Source organism: Heliangelus exortis, chromosome 1, assembly GCF_036169615.1.
Source record: "Heliangelus exortis chromosome 1, bHelExo1.hap1, whole genome shotgun sequence".
In the NCBI taxonomy this organism is placed as follows: Eukaryota; Metazoa; Chordata; class Aves; order Apodiformes; family Trochilidae; genus Heliangelus; species Heliangelus exortis.
The window spans coordinates 51,617,031-51,638,407 of record NC_092422.1 but is presented as its reverse complement, the minus strand read 5'-3'; the positions used below and the strand labels follow the sequence as shown (position 1 = coordinate 51,638,407).

The following is a 21,377-nucleotide window of genomic DNA, read 5'->3' as shown; positions in this document are numbered from 1 at the left end:
GCACTAAGTGCCTTAGTACTAAGAACAGCATCACAACGGAAAAAGACAGAGACCACACTGACTTTATCTGTCTGGTGTAAAGAAAGTGATTTTGCACCTTTACTGCTGTTATAATATTCAGAAACAGCTGTACCACAGATGTCCAAAGAGAACAGCAAAACACAAAAAATCTTCACAGCAAAGTCATGGAAATCTGCTGTTTGGAATAAAAGCTTGAGGCTTGCTGAAAACTGAAAAAACACACAAATACCCAACAACAGGGTAAACATTTCTATCATTTCTTCAATAGCCTCATTTATAATTGTGGGTCTAAAGCTATATCCATGGCAGTAAAATCAATTTTAGGGGATCAGAAAGCAGTGTACCCTGTAAATATTTACTAGGTCTTCTGTTCTCTTGCCAGTCAGACAGTGCTTTATACATTTGGAAAGTTAAATACAAAAACATTATACTTACTCTGTAATTTTTATTCTTTTTTTAGTCCAAATACACTGCATAGATCGTATAAATAAAAGTGCTTTAAGCAACATATGATTTTTAAAACAATAAGACTTACCAGTCCACTTAAGGCTAAAATCCAGATGTAGGAACCAGAGGTTAAGAGCTAGAAGACAAGAGCAGTGATTTCAAATTTTAATTTTACAAAGCTGCTGTTGTCTGAACTTCTATGTTGCAATATTATATAGCCTATGCAATTATCATGACAATAGGAAAAGCCAGATATTTATATCTGAAAATTCAGTTTAACATTTTAAAAATATGTATTTGAGAAGTAGCAGAAGTGGAAAAAAATACAGGTATCCAACAATTGTTCTTCCAGAGAATGATACTGCTTAGTTTCATATAGTATACTAAGTATAACAGGATGTCAGTTAAAGGCTGCACAGAAAAACAAGTCTGAAAGATAGACTGAAGCAAAGGAAATGACTCAGCAGCAACAGGAGAGAAGTTCTAAGCAAGGCAGGCAATAAAGTGAAGCTCTCAGACATGTAGTAAGACAGAGACTAAGAGTGAGCATCAAAATTAACGAAATAAAAGTTTGTTCTCTCCCAGTGGCATATTTGTTGACATGAAATCACAGAAATAGATTGTAGTGAATATCAAAAAAATGCTGATAAACCAACAGGGGAGCCCATCGTTTCTAGTGAGGTATGTGACTAATTACCTGGAGAAGGTTATTACCTACTGAAAAAAGGAAAAGAGGGCTGAAAATTTGACTGATACCAGTTACTAAACTAGTTCTGCGCAATGTCGACTGAATGATGAGAACACCTTCCCTTCAGACTTCTGACTACGGAAAGAGTGACTTGAGATAAGGGCAGAGTTTACAAATGAGGAGAAAGCAACTGATTTTTCTCTCAGCCTCTGTGTGAGGGCAGCAACCATTCTGTATGCAGCTGGGAAAGATGGAGTGAAGATAGAGCCATTAGTGACACAAGTGATGGCTGTTGAGGTGGCATGTGTGTAAAAAAGCAAAAGGTTAAGGACATGATGGAAAAGAGCTCAGACAATAATTTAGCTTTCCCAAAGGCTGATATGAATGTGGTATTAATGGGTTTAGAGGAGAGGAAAGAAGATTTCTGTAAGATCAAGAAAAGGTGCTGGTGCAGAAACTGAAGGAAAAGCAAAATGGAAGAATGAAATGTTTGTGTGGAGCACAAGTCAGTATTCTGAAACTGACCATTCATTCTAAAATACTTTCTATCATACTTCATTAGCAACGGAAAGTATCATCGTTATGTGCTCATGCTATTTTTGAGTCCCTGGAATATATAAAAATGAGTACAATTTCCCATAAGTCTGCACATCTCCTGCTTCTTAATTCAGGTTGCGATATGTGAGTCCATTCATTTCTGGGCTGTTAGGGTTCTGTTGTTGTTTTTTGAACAACTGCTGCCTCTCTGTACCAAGAATCTGTATTTTTCTACTCGTATTTAACATAATACTATATAATAGTGCTGTGCTCTATTTTAAATTACCTGTACATGATAATACTTATTTATATAAAAGTATATTTCAGTCAAAAGGTTGATTATTTACCAACAGTCTTACCACAGAAAAATACTGCTTTCTATAGCTTTGTCTGAGCTATAACAGAGGAGGGGGAAATAAAAAAAACAAGAACATAAGCAGATTTAAAATTTGGTAAATAAAGGTGAAAGATACATATGCTGTAGCATCAGGCTCTATTTTTATCTAGCTGAACAACAATAAAAATGTATAGAATTTGCCTATTATACATTTTCATGGTAAACAAGACAGAAGACAATGGAAGAACAGACCACTTGCCCACCACTTCAGTTTGTAGAAATGCATATTAGCAACACATGTTTTTCAGTGTTTTAGTTGATGGGACAGTCACTAGATAAACGTGTGGAATCATACATGTGGAAGCATCAATATTCATAGATGAACATTCAGGAACACTAACTACTACACTAGTAATTCATTAAAAGATGAACAAGCAAGTACATACCATACCTGTAAACCTAGTATATAGACCAATGTCTTGTTTGTGATAGAAAAGTGGCCTAATACTTGTGTCACCTGCACTCTTGGAATGGAGGAATAAAATGGTACAAACAGAGCAAACACAGGACCCAAGCTGCAAAAAGAAAGATAAGAGATGGTTAGTTAAGAATGATAGTAGCAACAGTACTGTAAAAAAAAAAATAATAAATCAATAATAATTAATCTTGAGCACGTACCAATCAAAATATAATACCACCTTGCAAGCAAAGGACCTTTTTTTGGGAAGCAATGATTAGGTAATTTGTGTCATTCCGGAAAATAGATAAATTAGCAAATAATGAACCCTGGTCTTTGGCAAACATCCTTTCAAAGAAGGGACACATGAGAGAAAGTTTCTTATTTCCAAATGTTGAAGACCAGAGGCAGCAGAAAAGGCAACATATTAGATCCAACAGCAGACTGTTTCTCTAAAATACAGCACTCAAGAAAACCAGCAGCTGTCTCTTGCATCAGGACAAAGCTTCTTTGATACAGGTGGACAAATGGTAAGGATTATATATGTCCCAAAAGGTCACAGAAAGCACTCAACATGTGAATTTAATCTTCATATTCTTAAGGTGTTAGTGGACTCCTAATACATTGCTGCATCTAAGATGTGAATATTTACAGTTTGACTTGCTTTCTGGCCCTATCTGCCCTATTCTATGGCCCTACAAATATCTAAAGTTCCTTTCTTTAGGAACTCACTTTTGTCACTGCACAAGATGCTTATTAAGTTTCTAAACCCTCACTGGAAGTGTTTCACAGTATTTAAAACTAAAGCACTTTTTAAAGTGGCCAAATACCTAGACTGAACTTGTGAACATAACCAGTGCATTTCACATGCCCAGATACAAACATCCAGAAAAGTAAACCAGGTATCAAAAACACCAGGAGAGGCTACAGCAGAGCCAATGACAAAGGCATTGAAAAATTACAGAAGCACAACACTTTCTGGGATGGAGAAGGGGGGAAAAAAAGGTGACTTCACATTGCCATGACCTGCTCCACTGGCAGAGCTGCAGTGGGGGTGACCACCAGGCATTAAGCTGCAGGCAGCACACCCCCCTCTTTGCCTGTGCTTCCATGCTGCTTTGTGTCTGACAGGAGCAGGATGCTGCATGGGGAAATTTTTCCCCAGTTTATCAAAATTTTTGAGAGTTACAGTTTCTGTAGGCCTTTAGACAACAGGGATCTTCCTATAATCAGCTGGAATTCGGCAAGCAGCACAAACCAGGACCCGAATAAATTGAAGTGTGCACTCAAAAATACGTTTCCCTTCCAGAGGAGCTACTGATAGGAATGATACTGTCTGAACTGACAGTCTGAATATTAAAACCTGTATTTCCTGAAAAACTGCCAAATGCAATACCCCTGCTATAAAATAATATCTTCAATTACTATTTTTATTAATTTAATGGGCTGTGGCCTAAGAGCATTTTGATACAATTTTGTTTATTATACCTCAAGTTCAGCTTGCTGAAAATCTTCCTCTCTGAAGACTAACTTAAATACAGATTAATTATAGAAATATACTTAGTATCTGTTTAATAGGCAGACAGATTCAACTGAATATAGAGACTATACTAACTCAGGAACTACTAAAAATGTTCAATTTTGCAGATAATCCTTCTTACATAAACAAACCCACCTGTATAAGCACACACATTTGTCAAATAAATTAAAATTATTTAGGTTTTAGGAATTGACAGGCACAGATATAAGAATGCCATGTACAAAAATAATTCTTCATCAGAAGCACTTCCATTGTAGACAATATTCACTGAAGTAAATCAGGTTTTATAAGTGAAGAGAGAAGAAAACCAAAGAAAAAATATATTTTCTCTTCTTAGAAAAGTAATTTTAAAGGATACCTTTCTACTCGTACCAAATGACCTGAGGGAGTACAAGAGCTGTGGCATACTTTTCAGGTTTTATTTTTCCTATGACCAATCCTCAGATACAGATATTTCACATATGAGACTGCACTCAATCATAAGATGGGAAAGTACAAAAAGGAATTTCCCATGATTGCAAGTGCATTTTAGAAAGAGATTAGAGAATACTGAAAGGTTCCTTAAATGTCAATATTCACCACTAATGCCAACAGAGATCATAGAAATCACTATCCCAGTTCAGGGTAGCAATTCACTTAATTCTAAGTCTTGTGTCTGATATTGTTCAGTACCTGACAAGTTAGAGGTGCTGGAAGAAACCTAAAAATCAACTTTTCTTTCAAAATAGTAAATGCATAGGCACCACAGATTTACACCTCCAAAGACATCATTTTTTGTTTTTTCAGACAGAATTCACACCTACTATAAGGAGATGCTACATAAATATCCATTCAGGTATCTTTTCTTAAGATGTCAAAACCAGTGCCCCTCAAAATCTTTTCTTCAGGTGAATCCACTGTGGGAAAATTTATTTTGATTAATTTTAAACTTCCACACTCAACTTCAATTATATAATTCTGTAGTTTTACTTTGAAATTTTCAATTTCTTTCTGTTTTCTTCAGATTTTCCTACAGATTACTCACACTATTTTTAGAATAGATTGGAGATTTTAGATGGAGATTTTGCTTATCTTAAAGTGGGTCTGCCTGAGAAGTTATCTACATAACAATACTTGAATCTGACTTGCATATTACTATCACTGAAGCATCATGGTGATTAGGGCAGGTTCTTGATTTCTGGGAAAACACAACTGTTACACCCATCATCGAGGAGGACAAGAAGAGAATTTGGTAGCTATGAGCCTCATGTCTGTCCCCGGGAAAGTCACAAAGCAAATTTTCTAGAGTCTGCGTGACAGACAAGGTGATTGCTGTGGATTTACCAAGGGTGACTCTGGTGCTGTGGACAAGGAAGGGGAAGGCAGATAGTGTTGTACACCCTGACTTTAGGATGGCCTTTGGCTCAGTCTCCTCTTGTGTTCTTAAAGAAACACAGGGACTTGATAAGCAGATTTAAAGGAAACAGCCTGCACTGCTGGACTCAAAGGGTTCTCACCAGCAGTACAAAGTCCAAGTGGCAGCTGGTTACTGGTAGCTTTCCACTGGGGCCAACACTATTGCCCCTATTAATTCCCTGGATGATGGGAGAGAGTGCACTCTCAGCAAGCTGCTGAGTGACATTAAGGTGGAGGGAGCAGTCAATACTTTGGAGAAGGAGCCACATTCAGATACTCCTTGAAGAGCTGGAGAAATGAGCTGACAGGAACCTTACAGAGTTCAACAAAAGCAACTGTGGAGTCTTTCACCTGGGTTGGGATAATCCTGTGCAATGGTATAGACTGTCTAGAAAACAGCTTTGCAGACAAGGAACTGGAGAATACTTTGTTAATCAGCAGCTCAGCTCTGTATGAAAAGCCAACTGCACACAGGGAGGCATTACCAAGAGTGTGGTCACCAGGCCAAGAGAACAGACTGTTCAGCACTTCTGAGCCTGAACCTAAATCACTGTGTCCACTATTGGGCTACTCACTTTAAGAGAGGCATTGATATACTGGAAGGTAATGATGGTCCAGCACCACATCAGGTGGTTACCTGGACATAGAATCTACATCCCTAGAGATACAGCCTGGACACACAGCCCTTAATAAGCTGTTCTTGTTGAACATGCATTGAACCCAAAGTTGAACTAGATAAATGAGAGAGGTCCTGTCAAACCTGAGATGTGCTATTATTTTGTGAATAATCAAAGGCTTGCTCCTGAACCTCATAATCACTGGAGGGATTTCTGTTCCTGCATTTCACTAGACAGGTACAAACATCCATTGTTGCACTGTACATGAAAGGACTGGTTCTTAACTCTCTTAATTATATTAATTGTTTGGTAACATATAGTCAGATTCAACATCTGCAAGTAGAAAACACTCTTACTGAAGGACGACCAGCTCTCTCTTTTCCTTCACTTCTCTCTTCCTCTTATTTTCATGTTCCATCTCATTCCTTTTAGTATCATTTCTTCTACTTTCTCCTCTTTTCCACAGACCTTCATCTCAGCCCTTGCTTATTATGCAATGAGGATATCAGGAACATTCTTTCAATTACCACAATTATCTTCTATAAGGAACCTGAGATGTCTGTGTGCAAACGAGGGTCAGAGACACAAATTCATGCTGACTCTAAGTTGAACTTGTGCCCATTTCATGTTTAGACAGTTAATTTCAGTCATATGGGTTAGAAAATAAAACTTTCAAACAAAATAGTCAGGTCCAAAACTTTCAATTCTAAATTTTGAACACTCTGTATGGACACCATGTTCATCCCAAAGATGTACTATTGTGTACTATTACTGTAACAGCAGGCTCTACAACAATTATATCCTCATTTCAAAGAGGATGCTAAAATTCAAGATTTGCAGCAAAAAAGAAACAGCAGACTAGGTGGGAACATTCTACATTGTATGAGACTGGCTTTGCACAGAGAAAGAAACAACTTAAAAAAACAATTACCTTGAAAAGAATAAACCAGAACTGTATAAGCTTCTGTCAATGAAAAGTCAGGGGCAAGTACTTAAAAATTTTAAAAGGTGAATGTTAAATGCAGATTAAAATAAATCGCTGTAATATTAGTAAACATAAGCACAAAAATAGAGAAAAAAATGGTTCTAAAATGTATGAGCAGATGGGTAGAAAGCTAAGTGCTACTTCTGCAAAAATATCTGCTATTGTCACTGGAAGTTCTGCAGCATTAAACTTGCAGAAATAACCTGCTATTTTATTCAGGATGACTCACTACACTTACCAACTGCAGTACTGTATTTTAGTTCATTTAAGTTCTCCAAAAAACATTAACTTGACAAACTCACAACCAGATATTTCTTTAGAGACTAAAAATATAATTTATAAGAGCAGCTGCAGTTAACATAGAGAGAGTAAACAGTGTGCCTGTAATTCAATTTACTAAGTTACTTCAGTGCTCTGCATTCCTAGAGGCTGTCCAGAGACTGTCAATTACATTTAAGGTGCATTTATTCTGAAAATGTTAAACATTCTCAGTAAGATTCCTTAAATTGAGGTAACTCCTTGGAACATGACTGGGTCACCATGTTGATACCCAACTCTTCTGCTACACAAGAGAAGGACACCCCAGTGCATAAAGCCTCCCAACATCTACAAAAGCAGAAGGGTCCATTACGTGTATAATTGCCAATATTTCACAGGAATACAGGAAGAAAGCAGGGGGAAAAAAAAAAAAGACAATCAAGATAAAATCTGAAGTCATCTTGAAGGGAAAATAAAAAGTTTCTCCTGTCCATGGATATCTCAGCAGAATCACTGCTATTTTAGGGTCATTAATGTAGGACACCAAGCAATCAACCAACCCAACACTTTACAATCCCCTCATGAAGACACCTACCTCTCCTAAAAAAAGTTTTAGTTTTTACTCTGAAGACTATCCAATGATTTATTCTGTAAACTGTCCACTGTTCCTCTCTTCCCATTGGTGAGATAATCTTCTGCTGGCTAGAATCTTTCTTCCAATTTCAGTTTTAATTTATTTATAATTAATAAGATGCTAACATATGTAAACATTATTCTTTAGCTTTTTTCTTAGAAGATCTGTTAATCCTGTCTCCCTTCCACCTTTGTTGTGCAAAGCTGGCTTATGGCACCTCAATACTTCCATTCAACAAAATGCAGAGCAATACATAATGCAAAAGTTCTTCAGTTAGGCATCCACAATATACTGCCCTCAGGCAACCAATTACTGCAGACCACTAAAGAACGATTCAGCATTATTATTCATTTATGGTTTTATTTTTAATCAAGGCCTGTCCTGGTTTGAGAGGACCACGATAGGCAAAAACTGGCCTGGTTGACAACACCTGGGCCCCTGTCCTTTACTTAATATATAATTAATTAGCATGCTGCCTGTGCTGATTTTGGCTGGGACAGAGTAAATTTTCTCCATTGTAGCTGGTACAGGGCTGTGGTTTGGATTTGTGTGGAAAACAGCACTGATAATGCAGAGATGTTTTGGGTTTTGCTGAGCAGTGCTGGTACAGTGTTGAGGCCTTTCCTGCTTCTCACCCCACCACAGAGCAGTCTGGGGTGCACAAAGAGCTGGGAGGGGACAGAGCTGGGACAGTCAAAGGGACATCCCTGACCATATGAGGATGTGCTCAGTGTATAAACCTGGGGAAAGAAGGAGGAAGTGTTCAGAGTGATGGTGTTTGCCTTCCCATGTCACTGTTAACACATGGTGGAGCTCAGCTTTCCTGGAGATGACTGAACACCTGCCTGCTGATGGGAAGAAATGAGTGAATTCCTTGTTTTGCTTTGCTTGCCTGTGCAGATTTTGCTTTACCTATTAAACTGTCTTTATCTCAACCCACAGGTTTTCTCACTTTCACTGCTCTGAGTCTCTGTCCCATCTCACCAAGAAGGAAATAAGCAAGCAAGCAGCTCAAGCAAGCAGCAATCAATGATACTTGATTGCTGACTGGGGTTAAACCACGACACTGGTGTTGCTGAGAAGGCCAAACTATGGGGATACAGATGAAACAGATGAGTCTGTATAGGCATGGCTGGCCCAATCCTGTGCCACAACTGTGTAGAGTATCATAGGGACAACTATTTATGCTTAACTGGTAAGTTATTAATGTCAATTAGGTGTTACAGTGCTAATTACCTGTGCTTTACCCCCTGACAGTTTCTGCTCTGTATCAGATGTCTGCAGCAAGGGACTGACGGTGACAGCTTACTGGGCAGCTTTGCTTCCATGACTGATCATATTAACCAAACCAAAGCTAGAGTTCAGCAAGAGAGAGGACACAGAACCTTTCTAAGAGACAGAGACTTCCAATGAGTCCTACATTTGGCTAAGTCTGGCACAGACACTGGAGGTAGGCAGAAAGCATATGGAGACAGGAGGAAACATTGGAAGCATATAGATAGCACAGTATTTTGTTAAGGAGGTACTGAAATTGAAATGTCTAGTATCTGTATTCAAATATCTAGTGTCTCAAGTTGCTTAGTTTCTTCTTCATCTAGATTGACCTAACACATGTTACTTGGTCTCTGCAAAGTTACCCTGACTCACTGGTGAGTCATCATTTACTGTTCCTCTAACTCAAGTCACTTGAGAAATCATGTCTGTCCACAAAAAAACACAGGATTAAGCTACAGGTTAGTTCTAGACACCTGAACTGTCTCCCCCACCAAAAAAAAAAAAAAAAAATTATTTTGGAAGAAAAGGCAGTTTTGTAGTTAATAAACAGTCTGGCTGAGTTAACTTTCTGGCTGATCCATAAACATCCTTTGTAACTCAGAAGTCAGTTCTTATCTTGTATAGTAAGTCTCTAGACAGAGAATTGTAAAACTAAATCCAGTACCATTTTAAACTGCCCAAATAGAATAGAGTCCTGGTTTCTGTCAGGATAGAGTGAAATTTCTGTCTTGTCTACAGCTGCATAAGTAGCTGCACTTGTTGAAATTAACAGCAAGTTTCTCAGTCAGTGTCTGTTTCTAGGACTGATAACACTCGATGTTTATAGTTACTGATAGAGACTGGTGTGCAGAGCCAAGGACACTGCTCGGTTCTGAGGAACATCTTATGTGCTGGAAAGAGAAAGGGAGTAAAGGGGTCACACCTGCAACCCTCCTTTAGGGAGAAGTAGACAAGAGAAATGACCAAAATGGACCAGAGTATTCTATCCCATATGTGTCATACTCGGTATGAATTTGAGGTATCACGAGGATCAAACCCCCTCTCACCTTCACCCTTTGCCTTTCTCTTCTCCCTCCTTCTCCTGTTCCTGTTCATTTCAGTATCCTGGGAGGATTCCACCCATTTGTGTTCCTGTGGTCCTGACCCGTGCCAGCCTGAATCTGTGTGTTCCTGCCTCCAGCTCCCAACTGCTGCTGACCCCAGGAGTCCAGCCTGGACTTTCCCAGGGCTGCCCTGCAGCCTCGGTGGTGATGTGAGAGTTACTGGGGGAAAGGCAGGAGGAACTTGGTATCGTTTTTCTGTTGTATTTGTAATTATTTGTAAATATTTGTAATATTTAATTAATTTTTTCTTTTTATCATTACTGCCTCATTAAAGCTGTGTAGTTTAATTTCCACCCTGTGAGTCTCTCTCCCTTATTTTCTCTCTTTTCTCTATCAGAGAGGTGAGGAGGATTAATAGAGGGCATCTCTCATTCAGTTAATTGCCAGTCTGGCGTTAAACTGTGACAAATAGGGACTAAGTAAGCAGACAGAAAATAATCACAAGCAACATAACACTGGTCAAAATATTAACTGTGCTGCTTTGATGTCATCATCTCTGAAAGTAAAAAATTAGTATATTAATTTAGGTGTTACTTCCCTGCATGCCAAAAGCAAAACAATAAGCTTTTGTACACAGATAGTAAAACCAAACATACTGGTTTCTTGGTGTAAATGTTCAAAACTTGGGACAGTCAAACAGATATTGGAGAAACAATAAAAATATCTAAGAACAGAAAAAAAAAACCCCAAAAAACAAAAACCAAGTATATAGAAGGATAAATAGTGAGTGAAAGAATGCAACCTGTATCATTCAGCTTAAGCAGTTAGTATCACATCATGCCAGGCTGGCTTAGTAGCTAACACATGCCAGTGTCACTCAAAGGCTACAATCTAATAATGTATCTTAGCCAAAGAAAAGCAGCATTTTATCAGACTGGAGCAGGAAGCACATTATTTTACAATGGAAACACTATTTTGAAATAAACACTTCCTTTAATACAAACCTGTGGTACTAAAGTCAGCCTTTGAGCACGTGTATCTCAAAATTTCCCTTTTCTACATATTTTTGCTGTTGGGCAGGGAACCACATTGCAGTATTACTTTGTGTACATATGAAGCAAGTTCCCTGTGCAATTTCATGACTTCATTTAAAGAGCTTCTACTTTGTGATGAAGCTGAATTTAAAAATTATTCAAAAACAAAAAGGGAAAAAATCTAGAATAAGACGAGTAAATTCACTCAAAGACTTTCTGAATCTGGTGTCAGAAGATAAATACCCCATAGAAACTCAGGACCTGAAAGCCCCAGATTGACCCTTTCAGCCCCCTGGCATCTGGGCAACAAAGCTATGTCTGCACTGAGTTCAGCACTAGAAAAATCAGTGTATAGTGCCAACTAAACACTCCAAGTAGGCACAAATGTGGCTCACAAGGCTCTTCATTCTGCTGTTGTAAAAACATTTCCTATAAGACAAGGTATATTTAGTAAAGTTTAACTTTGTCTCTAGATCTGTATTTACTTTAGGCATTCTGATGAGATGGACATGATAGCTGCACACCTCCAACATGCAACATCAGCAAAATCTTGTGCTGTGAACACAGCCCTAACATATCCCCAAAAAAGCATTCTACCTTCTGTATGGGTTGGACTCACCAAAAACAGCATCACCATGACGACTTGCACGTTCTCTAAAATCAGACCACTAAATGAGGTCACTCTAAAGAGAAACAGTCCTTTGCAGTCATGAACAATCAGTAGGAGTTTTGGGGAAAATCCCACGTAACCCTTAAACAGCTCTCCAAGCAGCAAATGATGGGATTTTCCATCTATCTCTGATCTCCAAAACCCTCTTAACAAACATACAATTTAATTCTTAGATCAGAAATGTTCTTTACCAAGAAACAAGGTTGTTCCCGGTGAAAAGGGGGTACCTCACAATTTGACATATCATTCCTTTCCTATTTCCCAGTCACCCATTCTTATCAATATGATTTTAGAGGAATCAGGTTTGTGTTTTAAAAGCTTCTTACTTTAATTTATTTACTGTACATGTGTATTAATTATGATGACTGTTATTTTGATTATTACTATCCTCTTTGTTCAAAATGCAATAAACAACTTACAAAGTCACACATCCTCATTTGTATCTCAAACCAGCAGAGTTCTTCAACTCCCTCATATATTCTCAAAGGGCATTTCTGTTAAACCTTATCATTATGATACTAGTACAGTACTGGGAATGTACACAGGCTGTTGAGAGGTCTGTTTTTACACAGCATCTCAGTATGCCTCAATTCTGAGGTTTTGTGCTGTGCCAGATCTGATCAGTGAGAAGCAGTTTTAAAGTGTGTCCTGATTTCACAGCTCTTTGTTCCAAATTTAATATATTTTTAAATGCAAAAGGCATATAAACAAAGCCTTTCACACAGGGATTTTAGCTGGCCAACAATTAAGCAAGTAAACCTCTGGGTAAAGTCCCTTCTATGAATGTCAGGCAGTGCGTAACTTCAGGATGGAGGTGGAAGGGCTGTTTCTAACGACTCTCTTTGAAAATACTAATTGTAAAAGGATTAAAAATAGATGCTTTCACATCCCATAAAACACTAGGCAGCAAATCAGAACCAGCATACAAACAAGCGGGGTTTTTTTTTTAAGCACTTGAAAAAACCTACCCCTCCCACAAAAGAGACTCACGTAATCACTCTTGAAAACAATGTGCAAGGCTGAACTTTCACAGTCAAGCCACCCTGCTAATGCCCTTAACTGCTCAGAGGATCCACAAAGCTACAGACATGTAAGTACAGAAAAGCATTAACTTTTTATAACTCTTTTACCTCTGAGCAGCACAGCAAACTATTTCAAAAAGATTTTTATTTTTTTTTTGCATTATACTGAGTATTTTCACATGGTAGGAAGGATAAATGATCTTTAGATGGGAGAGACAAGGTTCATGAAGAAATCAAGTGATATTTTATGTTCAAGTATTAATATGCTGCAAATTAATTTTTACTTCAACGATCCGCTGACTCACAGAATCAACAAGTTATTTCAAGTCCTTTTTTTTAAAAATACAGCCTTTTGACAGTCAAAAGGAAACATTTGATACTATATTAGTATAGACAACTTTATTAGCAACAGTGATTTAAACTACACCATTACAAAAATATCTACTCTACAACTAGTAAGGGAAGAACCACAGTTGCTAGGTCATTCACTGAACCTCACAGAATCCTTTAATAGGAAGGAAACTTAAAACAAATATGTACTAAGGTTGTAAATGCATAGCCTGCTCTATTACATGCAATCCTTGTCTATGAAACAGCTCAAGAACTCCTGAGTTACTCTTCTCTCATCTAAATACTGCAACACAATTTTTGTAAGAATTCAAAGTTATATGAGCTAATTCCTCTTTTACCTTATCACATGCACGTCTTTCAAAGTTTTTAGAAGGAATTATTCTTCTGAATAACAATCACCAAACATGCTCTTCCTTATTAACGATCTTCATGCCACAAAGCTAAAGAAATATCACAAGTAATACAATTGCTATAAATATTCCCAAACAAAAAGGATTTTTCCTATTATACTGAAAAACAAGGCAGGCTGTTCAACAGACTGTAAACTCAACTATCATTTACCTTGAAAAACAGTGTGTATGCCTTTAAGCACAGCATACAAGAGGTCTGTCTAACATTCTCGTGGCTTCTCCTAAAGAGACAAGGGAACTGAAAACTTACCTAGCAAGTCTTTAAAGAGTTCTACTCTCATCCCTTTCTGTTTGGAAGATTGAGGAATATGTATATATGTAATGAAAAGTTAGTTTAAGATGGGGTTCTGAAGTTGTATTTCCTAAAATCAATGACCGTACCTGTACAGATTCTGCATCACCCAGAAAAAACCCCTGTATATTAAAGCTGTGCATGCTTTCTAGTACTAAAATTCAAATTGTTATTTGACCCTTTTTTCTTCCTGCTTGCAGAAACATAATTGTCAGTGGCTAAGGTTTTTATTTTATTTGCTGTATTTTAGTATACTTAAAGGAGGTTAATCATCTCAACATCAGCACGACTCTTCACATTAACATCAGAGATGACTTACACTACGTATTTCTCACACTTTTCATATGCCGGCTCACATTTGGAAGGAGAGATCCAACAGATAAGAGCAAAGCCTATACACTTCAAATTACTTCCACTTTTTCTTTAACTAGTTGTGCAGCATCACAATTCGACTTCTATTTCACTAACCACAGCTTCTGTTACTTTTGAGAGCCAAATTTAACTGTCATACAATTTTGCAAAATCATTGTAATAGATAAAACCAGAACCATAACGATTGCACATGGTGTGCATCAGAAAATTCTTTTAAGCACCTAAAGAATGTTATAATTCTTTATAACCATCAATAAGACAACTTCATTCATTAAATGCATACTTGGGATTCTCTGATGTGTGGTTTACAAATCTGGCTTTAGTACTGCAACAAATCTGGGTCTATACCAAGGAAGAATAAAAAAAGCACTAACCTGGAAATTTATCTCACCAAAAATTAGCTGCGGGTTGTGACCTAAAGACTCAGTCTCCAGGTCATTAGGCCTGTTCATTGTCATTTGAGACACAGAATTCAACAGCTTTTGAAAAAAGGCAAATTAACATAAAGCACTAGAAGTGTATGAGTGTTGAAGTATTAGAAAGAAACAAGAAGCTTTAGGACACACCTGCTTCTTGCCTCAGCTTTCATTAAAACACTTGTAGCTCTCAAGCTGCCACTAGATACACTTAGATATATGGACCTTAGGTATATGTTCTTTATATATTAATAAAGCATTCAATTATGCAACTTAGCAAACATACTTTTTAACCTACATAACTAAGGTGAATCAAGTCTTTTGTTCAAACAGAGAAAACACTCCACAATGAAGATCACTTGCCTAGTATATTAGAAATTCGAACAGTAAATATGACTGGTAAATCAAAACCAATTTTAGATATTAAGAAATTAAACCTACATAACCACAGCACTATGTATTTCTCATCTTCTACTGTTCTTAAACTCTCTAAGACTTACACAGCTTACACCTATAGGGGATGGTGAGCTCAGTAAATCCTCAGGTCAGGCATTGCAGGGAAAGAGAAGGCTCTTTCCTGATCATTCCTTTTAAATCATTTATAATCTTTATGCATTCATAAACAACACGATTCCCCAGTCCTGTTTGTTATAGAGATATTGTCCATCTCAAAGTGACTAAACCATACTATGTATAGAGTCAGGAGAGATATTTCTAATGATCTGCCATGCCTTTCCAAGAATTTAATTAGTTTAATTCTTAAACTCCAAAGAAGGAAAATTACAAAGAGAGACAGACAGATCACAGATTACAATAAAGAGTTAAAGCCTTTTACTTGTGCCCTGAGAAGACAGATGGTGCTCCTTCAGCAAAAGCAGGAGGTAACAGAGCACCAAGAAGAACCTTTCACCATCCAAGACCGACACCCTCTGTCAAAGACCCAAGCTTAGTGTTCATGCACACTGCCCTGGGAGGCACATGAGCTGTACTCCTACAGCTTTCTTCTCATGTGGTTGTTGCCAGTTTGCCCAGCCATGGACCTGCTCCTCATGTATATCCCTGCCAGTGCCATGGGAAGACACAAACTCTGTCTCAGCTGGGACTCCTCAATATAGCCATGGCTCTACATGAAGGTGAACATCCTATTTTGAGCAGTAAGTTCTAGATTAAATCTATTACATTAGAGATCCAACTTCATAGCACAAAATCAGGTAACATGCCTTTTATGGAATTCTATTTTTGTTTAAAAAAAAAATAATCACAACAAAATAATCACAGATATTATAGAATCTTTCCTAAACAGTCCAGCATGTTTGTATAATAGATATTTTTTATTTTACAAACATTTCTAGAAAGACCAAGGAATGGACATGACAAGTCTGAATATTATTTATGAATCAAAATTTCTACAACTTTACAGTGAAAATTAAAATTATGCAGTTAAAAATGCTATAGCTCATCACTGCAATACAATTGTTTTTCATAAATCTTAAGGTTATTCTTCCTTACATATGTTTAAGCAATTGCTTTACCTAATTTCAGGGAAGAGATGAGTAGAAAGTAGATGGGGCTGTGAAATAGTAACCAGAAGCATTTAAATAGGAGAACAAAAAAATCCCAGAAATTCACTGACTCTCATCCAGGTGCATACCAAGACCCATATTGGTTTCTGAAAAAAGCAGCCTGTTACACTTATGTAAAACAAGAGCCAACCTACATGCTTCTATAAGAAAAAAGACAAAACAGTTGGAAAATATACCAGAACTATCCTAAGGGTATTAACTACTGTATTACTTGATCATTTAACACTCTAACACCAAGGTACTGTAAATTATATGGAATTAACTAATATTAGAGTACAGAATTCTTAAATCTGCACTACAGCTGGAGTTGCTGTTTACCAGTTTAAGTCCCTTACCCAAACCACAAAGCTCCCATTTGAGATTTGACATTCAAACCTGACTGCAGTATTCCCACCTCCTGACACCAGGTACATACTCCACAGGTACCACAGAATCAGAACACTGTATGTCTGTCAGTCAGAAATCACTCACCTGGCTTTCCTAACTGCCTGTGCAACAGAGCAAATATAGATTTAATATGCTATCTGGATGCTAAATTTCTTCCCTAAACGTATGTAATATAACTAATTTAGGTGTTTTAATCCACATCATCCCCTATCTGCAGGTTTACAGAGAATCTCACACAGCCCTGCTGAGCTAGCCATTATTCTCATTAGTCTGGCTAGAATACAGTATATGTACAAAAGGTACATTAATTGTGAACAACCTGGAGTAAGTTGGACAATCTCCTTTAAAACATGAAAAAATATACTAACCTTTTAATGCTTTCACAGGTTAACAAAAGAATAATGAATACTTTCTAAAATGTGAGCTTAAACCCCTTAATATTGAGAGGTATTTTCTAGAAAGCCTTTTTTAAGGTACAACAGGCTACAGTTGTTTGTACATATTGTGTGTGTAAACGTAGATCCTCTGAAATGACCCAGAGATTTTAATTAAAGGTACCAGACAGATTTAAAAATCAGGTTACAACAGCTTTTATCTCCAGATAATATTCTGCATTTTAGCAGAAGCAATCTTGGTTTGACTGCTGCTTTAATCCATAAATGGTGCCTCCAGGAGGCATCATTTTACAGAACAGTTGCTCAAGGAGTAACATTGGATCCTTCACCCTTTCTGACATTTGTGCTTACACTATGCAACTGCCAAATAACAACACACCTAAGAAGTACTGTGCAGTGGAAGGGCTATCAAAAGGATGGGGAGTGTTTCATTTCTGAAATTCTAATGAATCATTAGATTTATAGTCTCCCAAATCACAGCCACTTGGCTGCTCTTCCAAGCTACTCCTGACACTGGTCAAACAGTTTCTATAATCTACTAAACTGATAATATGTAAAATGTTTTAGCTGGGTTATCTATCTTTTGCAGCTAAGTGACTTTAGTCATAGTATTAAGAATTTATATATGCAACAATATTTGAACTAGATTCCAAAAGCCAGTTCTTAAAACTAGTGTTAAACAAGCTGGACCATTAGAATGACAATATGATAAGAACCCAGAAAAAAAAAAACCAACTTGTTTTCTCTCAACAAGTTAAATCATCACACCATGAATTGCTAGGAACAAAGACTCCCAAAAATTTACCTGAAACACATTTAAAAGATTTTGTCTGCTTGTCTGGCCCTTGGGGACTTCATCCTGTGGTGTTTTCAGACTCCTTTTCCTTCTCAGATTGTTTTTAACAGTCTCCACCTCCTGACCACCTATGAATTTCACTTTCCAAATATATTGCATCCCTAGTTTATTTTTTTTGCCTCACCCAATTTTTTGGGGGGAGAGAAGGAACTGGGATAAGAAGACAAAAAGAGGCATCATTTTTGTTTGTTTTTGGAGGGAGGCTTGAAGACTATTTCACCATAACTAAGTTTCATTTCAGTTTTTGACAGTCTTGCTTTTTGCAACAGAGGGTGGAATTGTCATGCAGAAGAAGTTTATCTACATTTATTACAAAAATAAATGTAGATTTTTTTTTTTGGTTTGTTTGTTTGTTTTTTCACCTTAGGTCTACTGAGCTTCCTGCAACAGCAGTGGTTACAGAGATGGACCCTTCCATAGCTTCACAGACAAACAGCTCCACCTGTGACTTGTATGAGCACAAAGACACAGCACGGATCCTCCTGTCTGTCTTCTACAGCTCCATCTTAATTCTCGGGGTGCTTGGAAATGCCATCGCCCTCACTGTCATTTTCAAACACAGAAAGAAGATCAACTCCACCACCCTCTATTCAACAAACCTTGTCTTCTCTGATCTCCTGTTCTGCATTGCCCTGCCAACAAGGATAGCCTACTATGCCCTGGGGTTTGACTGGCCCTTTGGAGAAGCATTATGTCGAATAACTGCTCTCTTGTTCTATATCAACACCTATGCAGGTGTGAACTTCATGACATGTTTGAGCATTGACAGGTTTTTCGCTGTTGTCCACCCTTTCCGGTACAAGATCAGAAGGATTAAATATGCCAAGGGCATTTGTGTCTTTATCTGGTTTCTTGTATTTAGTCAGACTTTCCCATTACTTATACAACCCATGTCCCAGGAAGAAAAAGAGAGGACTACGTGTATGGAGTATCCAAACTTTGAAAAAATAGCACATCTACCACTCATACTTCTTGCTGCCTGTTTCATCGGGTACCTTATTCCCTTGGGGATTATACTATATTGTTACTCTCAAATTAGCTGTAAACTTTTTCAAACAGCCAAGGAAAATCCACTGACTGAAAAATCAGGGATAAACAAAAAAGCCATCAATACAATAGTTTTTGTCATCATAGTGTTCATCATCTGCTTTACCCCTTACCACGTTGCAATCATACAACACATGATTAAGAAGCTTCAGAGTGAGCCCTCGTGCACTGAAACGAAAATTTTCCAGAAGTCGCTCCATTATACCGTATTTCTGATGAATTTTAACTGCTGCCTAGATCCTTTCATCTATTTCTTTGCATGCAAAGGATACAAGAGAACTGTAATGAAAATACTGAGACGACAAGTGAGCGTATCTATTTCAAGTGCTGTCAGGTCACATCACGAAGAAAGCTCCCGGGATGTGGGGGAAACACAAATGACAGTACTTGCAAAACATTCCAATGGAAAGCTACCTGAAAAATTGTCTGTAGTACACGGCAGTGAACTAAGCTTAAAAATCCAGGGTCCACAGTAAAAAGTCTCAGTGCTCCCTGTAGAGCAGCTATTTAAAGTTTCGTTTCTCAGGATATCAGGAAACCAAGGACTGTGATCAGACTGAAAAAGAATTGTCACAGGACAGCAGGAAAATTCATTACCATTTCCTAGCTGTATCATTTTGACTGTTCTCATGACTTTTTCCAGGAAATACGCACCATTGTGAATGTTCAAATTCCACTCCACATGTACATATATGTCTGGATGTTTTTAACTCAAGCAAAGATTTGATTCACAGTTCAACCGGGTGTCTGAGAAAGTATTAAACAAAAAAACCAAGCTTACAATTCAGACTGACCACAATGAGAACATCTGAAAATTCTGAGATCTTTAGCTGAGTTCCAACTACAGCAATGGTTTAGTAAGCCAGGACACACAAGCAGAGGAACCTGACTTTCAGATAAAATGGAGAATTCATATTAACATTTGACTGCCACAAGTGCAGTCTACAGTCCTTTGAAGGTAAAACTGTATTTTATATTGTTTGGAACTCAAATGTCTTACTGGACAATTCACACAGATAACATTATGGGATGGAAATGCAGTACATGGAAAGTTAATGAACTGTTTGGTTTTGATGAACACAGAACCCTCCCATATACTAAATTACTCATCTTTGCAAGGTGTATTATCTCTCTACTCCTTTTCCTAAAGGAGAACCTTTCTTTCTAGTCTGTATTGTAAAGAGTCTTTACTATAGTTGTACATATATTATTTATAAACACAAATGATACACTGAAGCAGGAGATTGTAATATGAAAACTGTACCATTACAGTTAAAAGAGCACTGATACAGGGCTCTTCAGAACTTCTTAAGTTACACATGGACCCAATACAGATGTTTCAGAAAAAGGAATAAACGTTCACAGTTGAAGTCGCTGAAAAGTTATTCAATGGGTTAATTCTGATGCTGTAAGATGGCCACCTATTTTTAAAAACTGTTGATGAGAGAGATCAATAAATGAGAACAGCAGGATCAGCTGTGAAAGAACAAGCTTTCACATTGTGCCTTCATCCAGCATATTTGGGATCCCTTTGGGCACATGGAAATGGGGCCAAAACCCAGACCAAATGACTTAAACACATCCTGCTGGAATCAGCTCAATACCTGTTGAGTATCCAGGATGCAAGCCCTGAGTTCCTGCTGTCGTGCCCTTGTTTGTGTCAGTTTCCTTCCCTACTTTATTCCTGGCTCCTCTGTCTTTTCTTTTGTCTTCTATCTTATGAATATGCCTTTACCTGCCAGCACAACTTGGTAATTGTACCACAAGGGTGTGATGGAAATGGAAAATTAAAGAGTGCCTGATAATTACTGGTAAAAGCTATGCCAGATGTCAGAATAAATGTTATTTATTGCAGCTGTAGAGTTCTGGCACTGAGGTTGTACTGGAGTCAGACAAACACAGTTACATTTGTCATCTTTGCAGTTTTTTCCTTTTTCACATGCTGACCTCTGTCTACCTACAAACATGGAAGGGTGATATCTGAACAGCAGCACAGAAACATCAAATTAACCATTACTTTCCTATGAGAAAGAAAATGCAGAAGACCCTATATTTAATGACCCTTAAGATTGTCAGAATTGAATTTCTAATTAAAAAAGACACTATGCAGCTACAGGAAAATGGAGTAAGAAAAATAATTTTTAACAGAAGTTCTACTTAATTTTGTATGCTATAGCAGTTCTGTTCTTGTCAGCTTTTTAAATAAAGTATTTAAAAATATTATTTAATTGTTTCTGTTGGAGTAAGCAAATGACAATCTGATTAAACCATAGACAGAGCCCTCATGAATACCTAGATGTAGAAATAA

The 21,377-nt window shown here is 37.5% G+C and overlaps 2 protein-coding genes across 2 annotated transcripts in view; one reads left to right on the top strand and one right to left on the bottom strand.

Annotated features, from left to right (window-relative positions):
* UBAC2 (UBA domain containing 2) overlaps positions 1-21,377 on the bottom strand; it is a 94,081-nt gene that overhangs the window by 33,810 nt on the left and 38,894 nt on the right. The window contains exons 5-6 of the mRNA XM_071742470.1: positions 2,482-2,605; positions 557-604 (exon numbers count right to left, since the gene is read on the bottom strand). Coding sequence (XP_071598571.1) covers positions 557-604; positions 2,482-2,605 — 172 coding nt within the window. The remainder of the gene's footprint in view (positions 1-556; positions 605-2,481; positions 2,606-21,377) is intronic.
* On the top strand, positions 12,920-19,645 carry LOC139795414 (G-protein coupled receptor 183-like). The gene is made up of 2 exons (XM_071742381.1): positions 12,920-13,028; positions 18,390-19,645. Exons 1-2 carry the CDS (start codon positions 12,988-12,990, stop codon positions 19,543-19,545), a joined length of 1,197 nt encoding a protein of 398 aa, XP_071598482.1. The 5' UTR covers positions 12,920-12,987; the 3' UTR covers positions 19,546-19,645.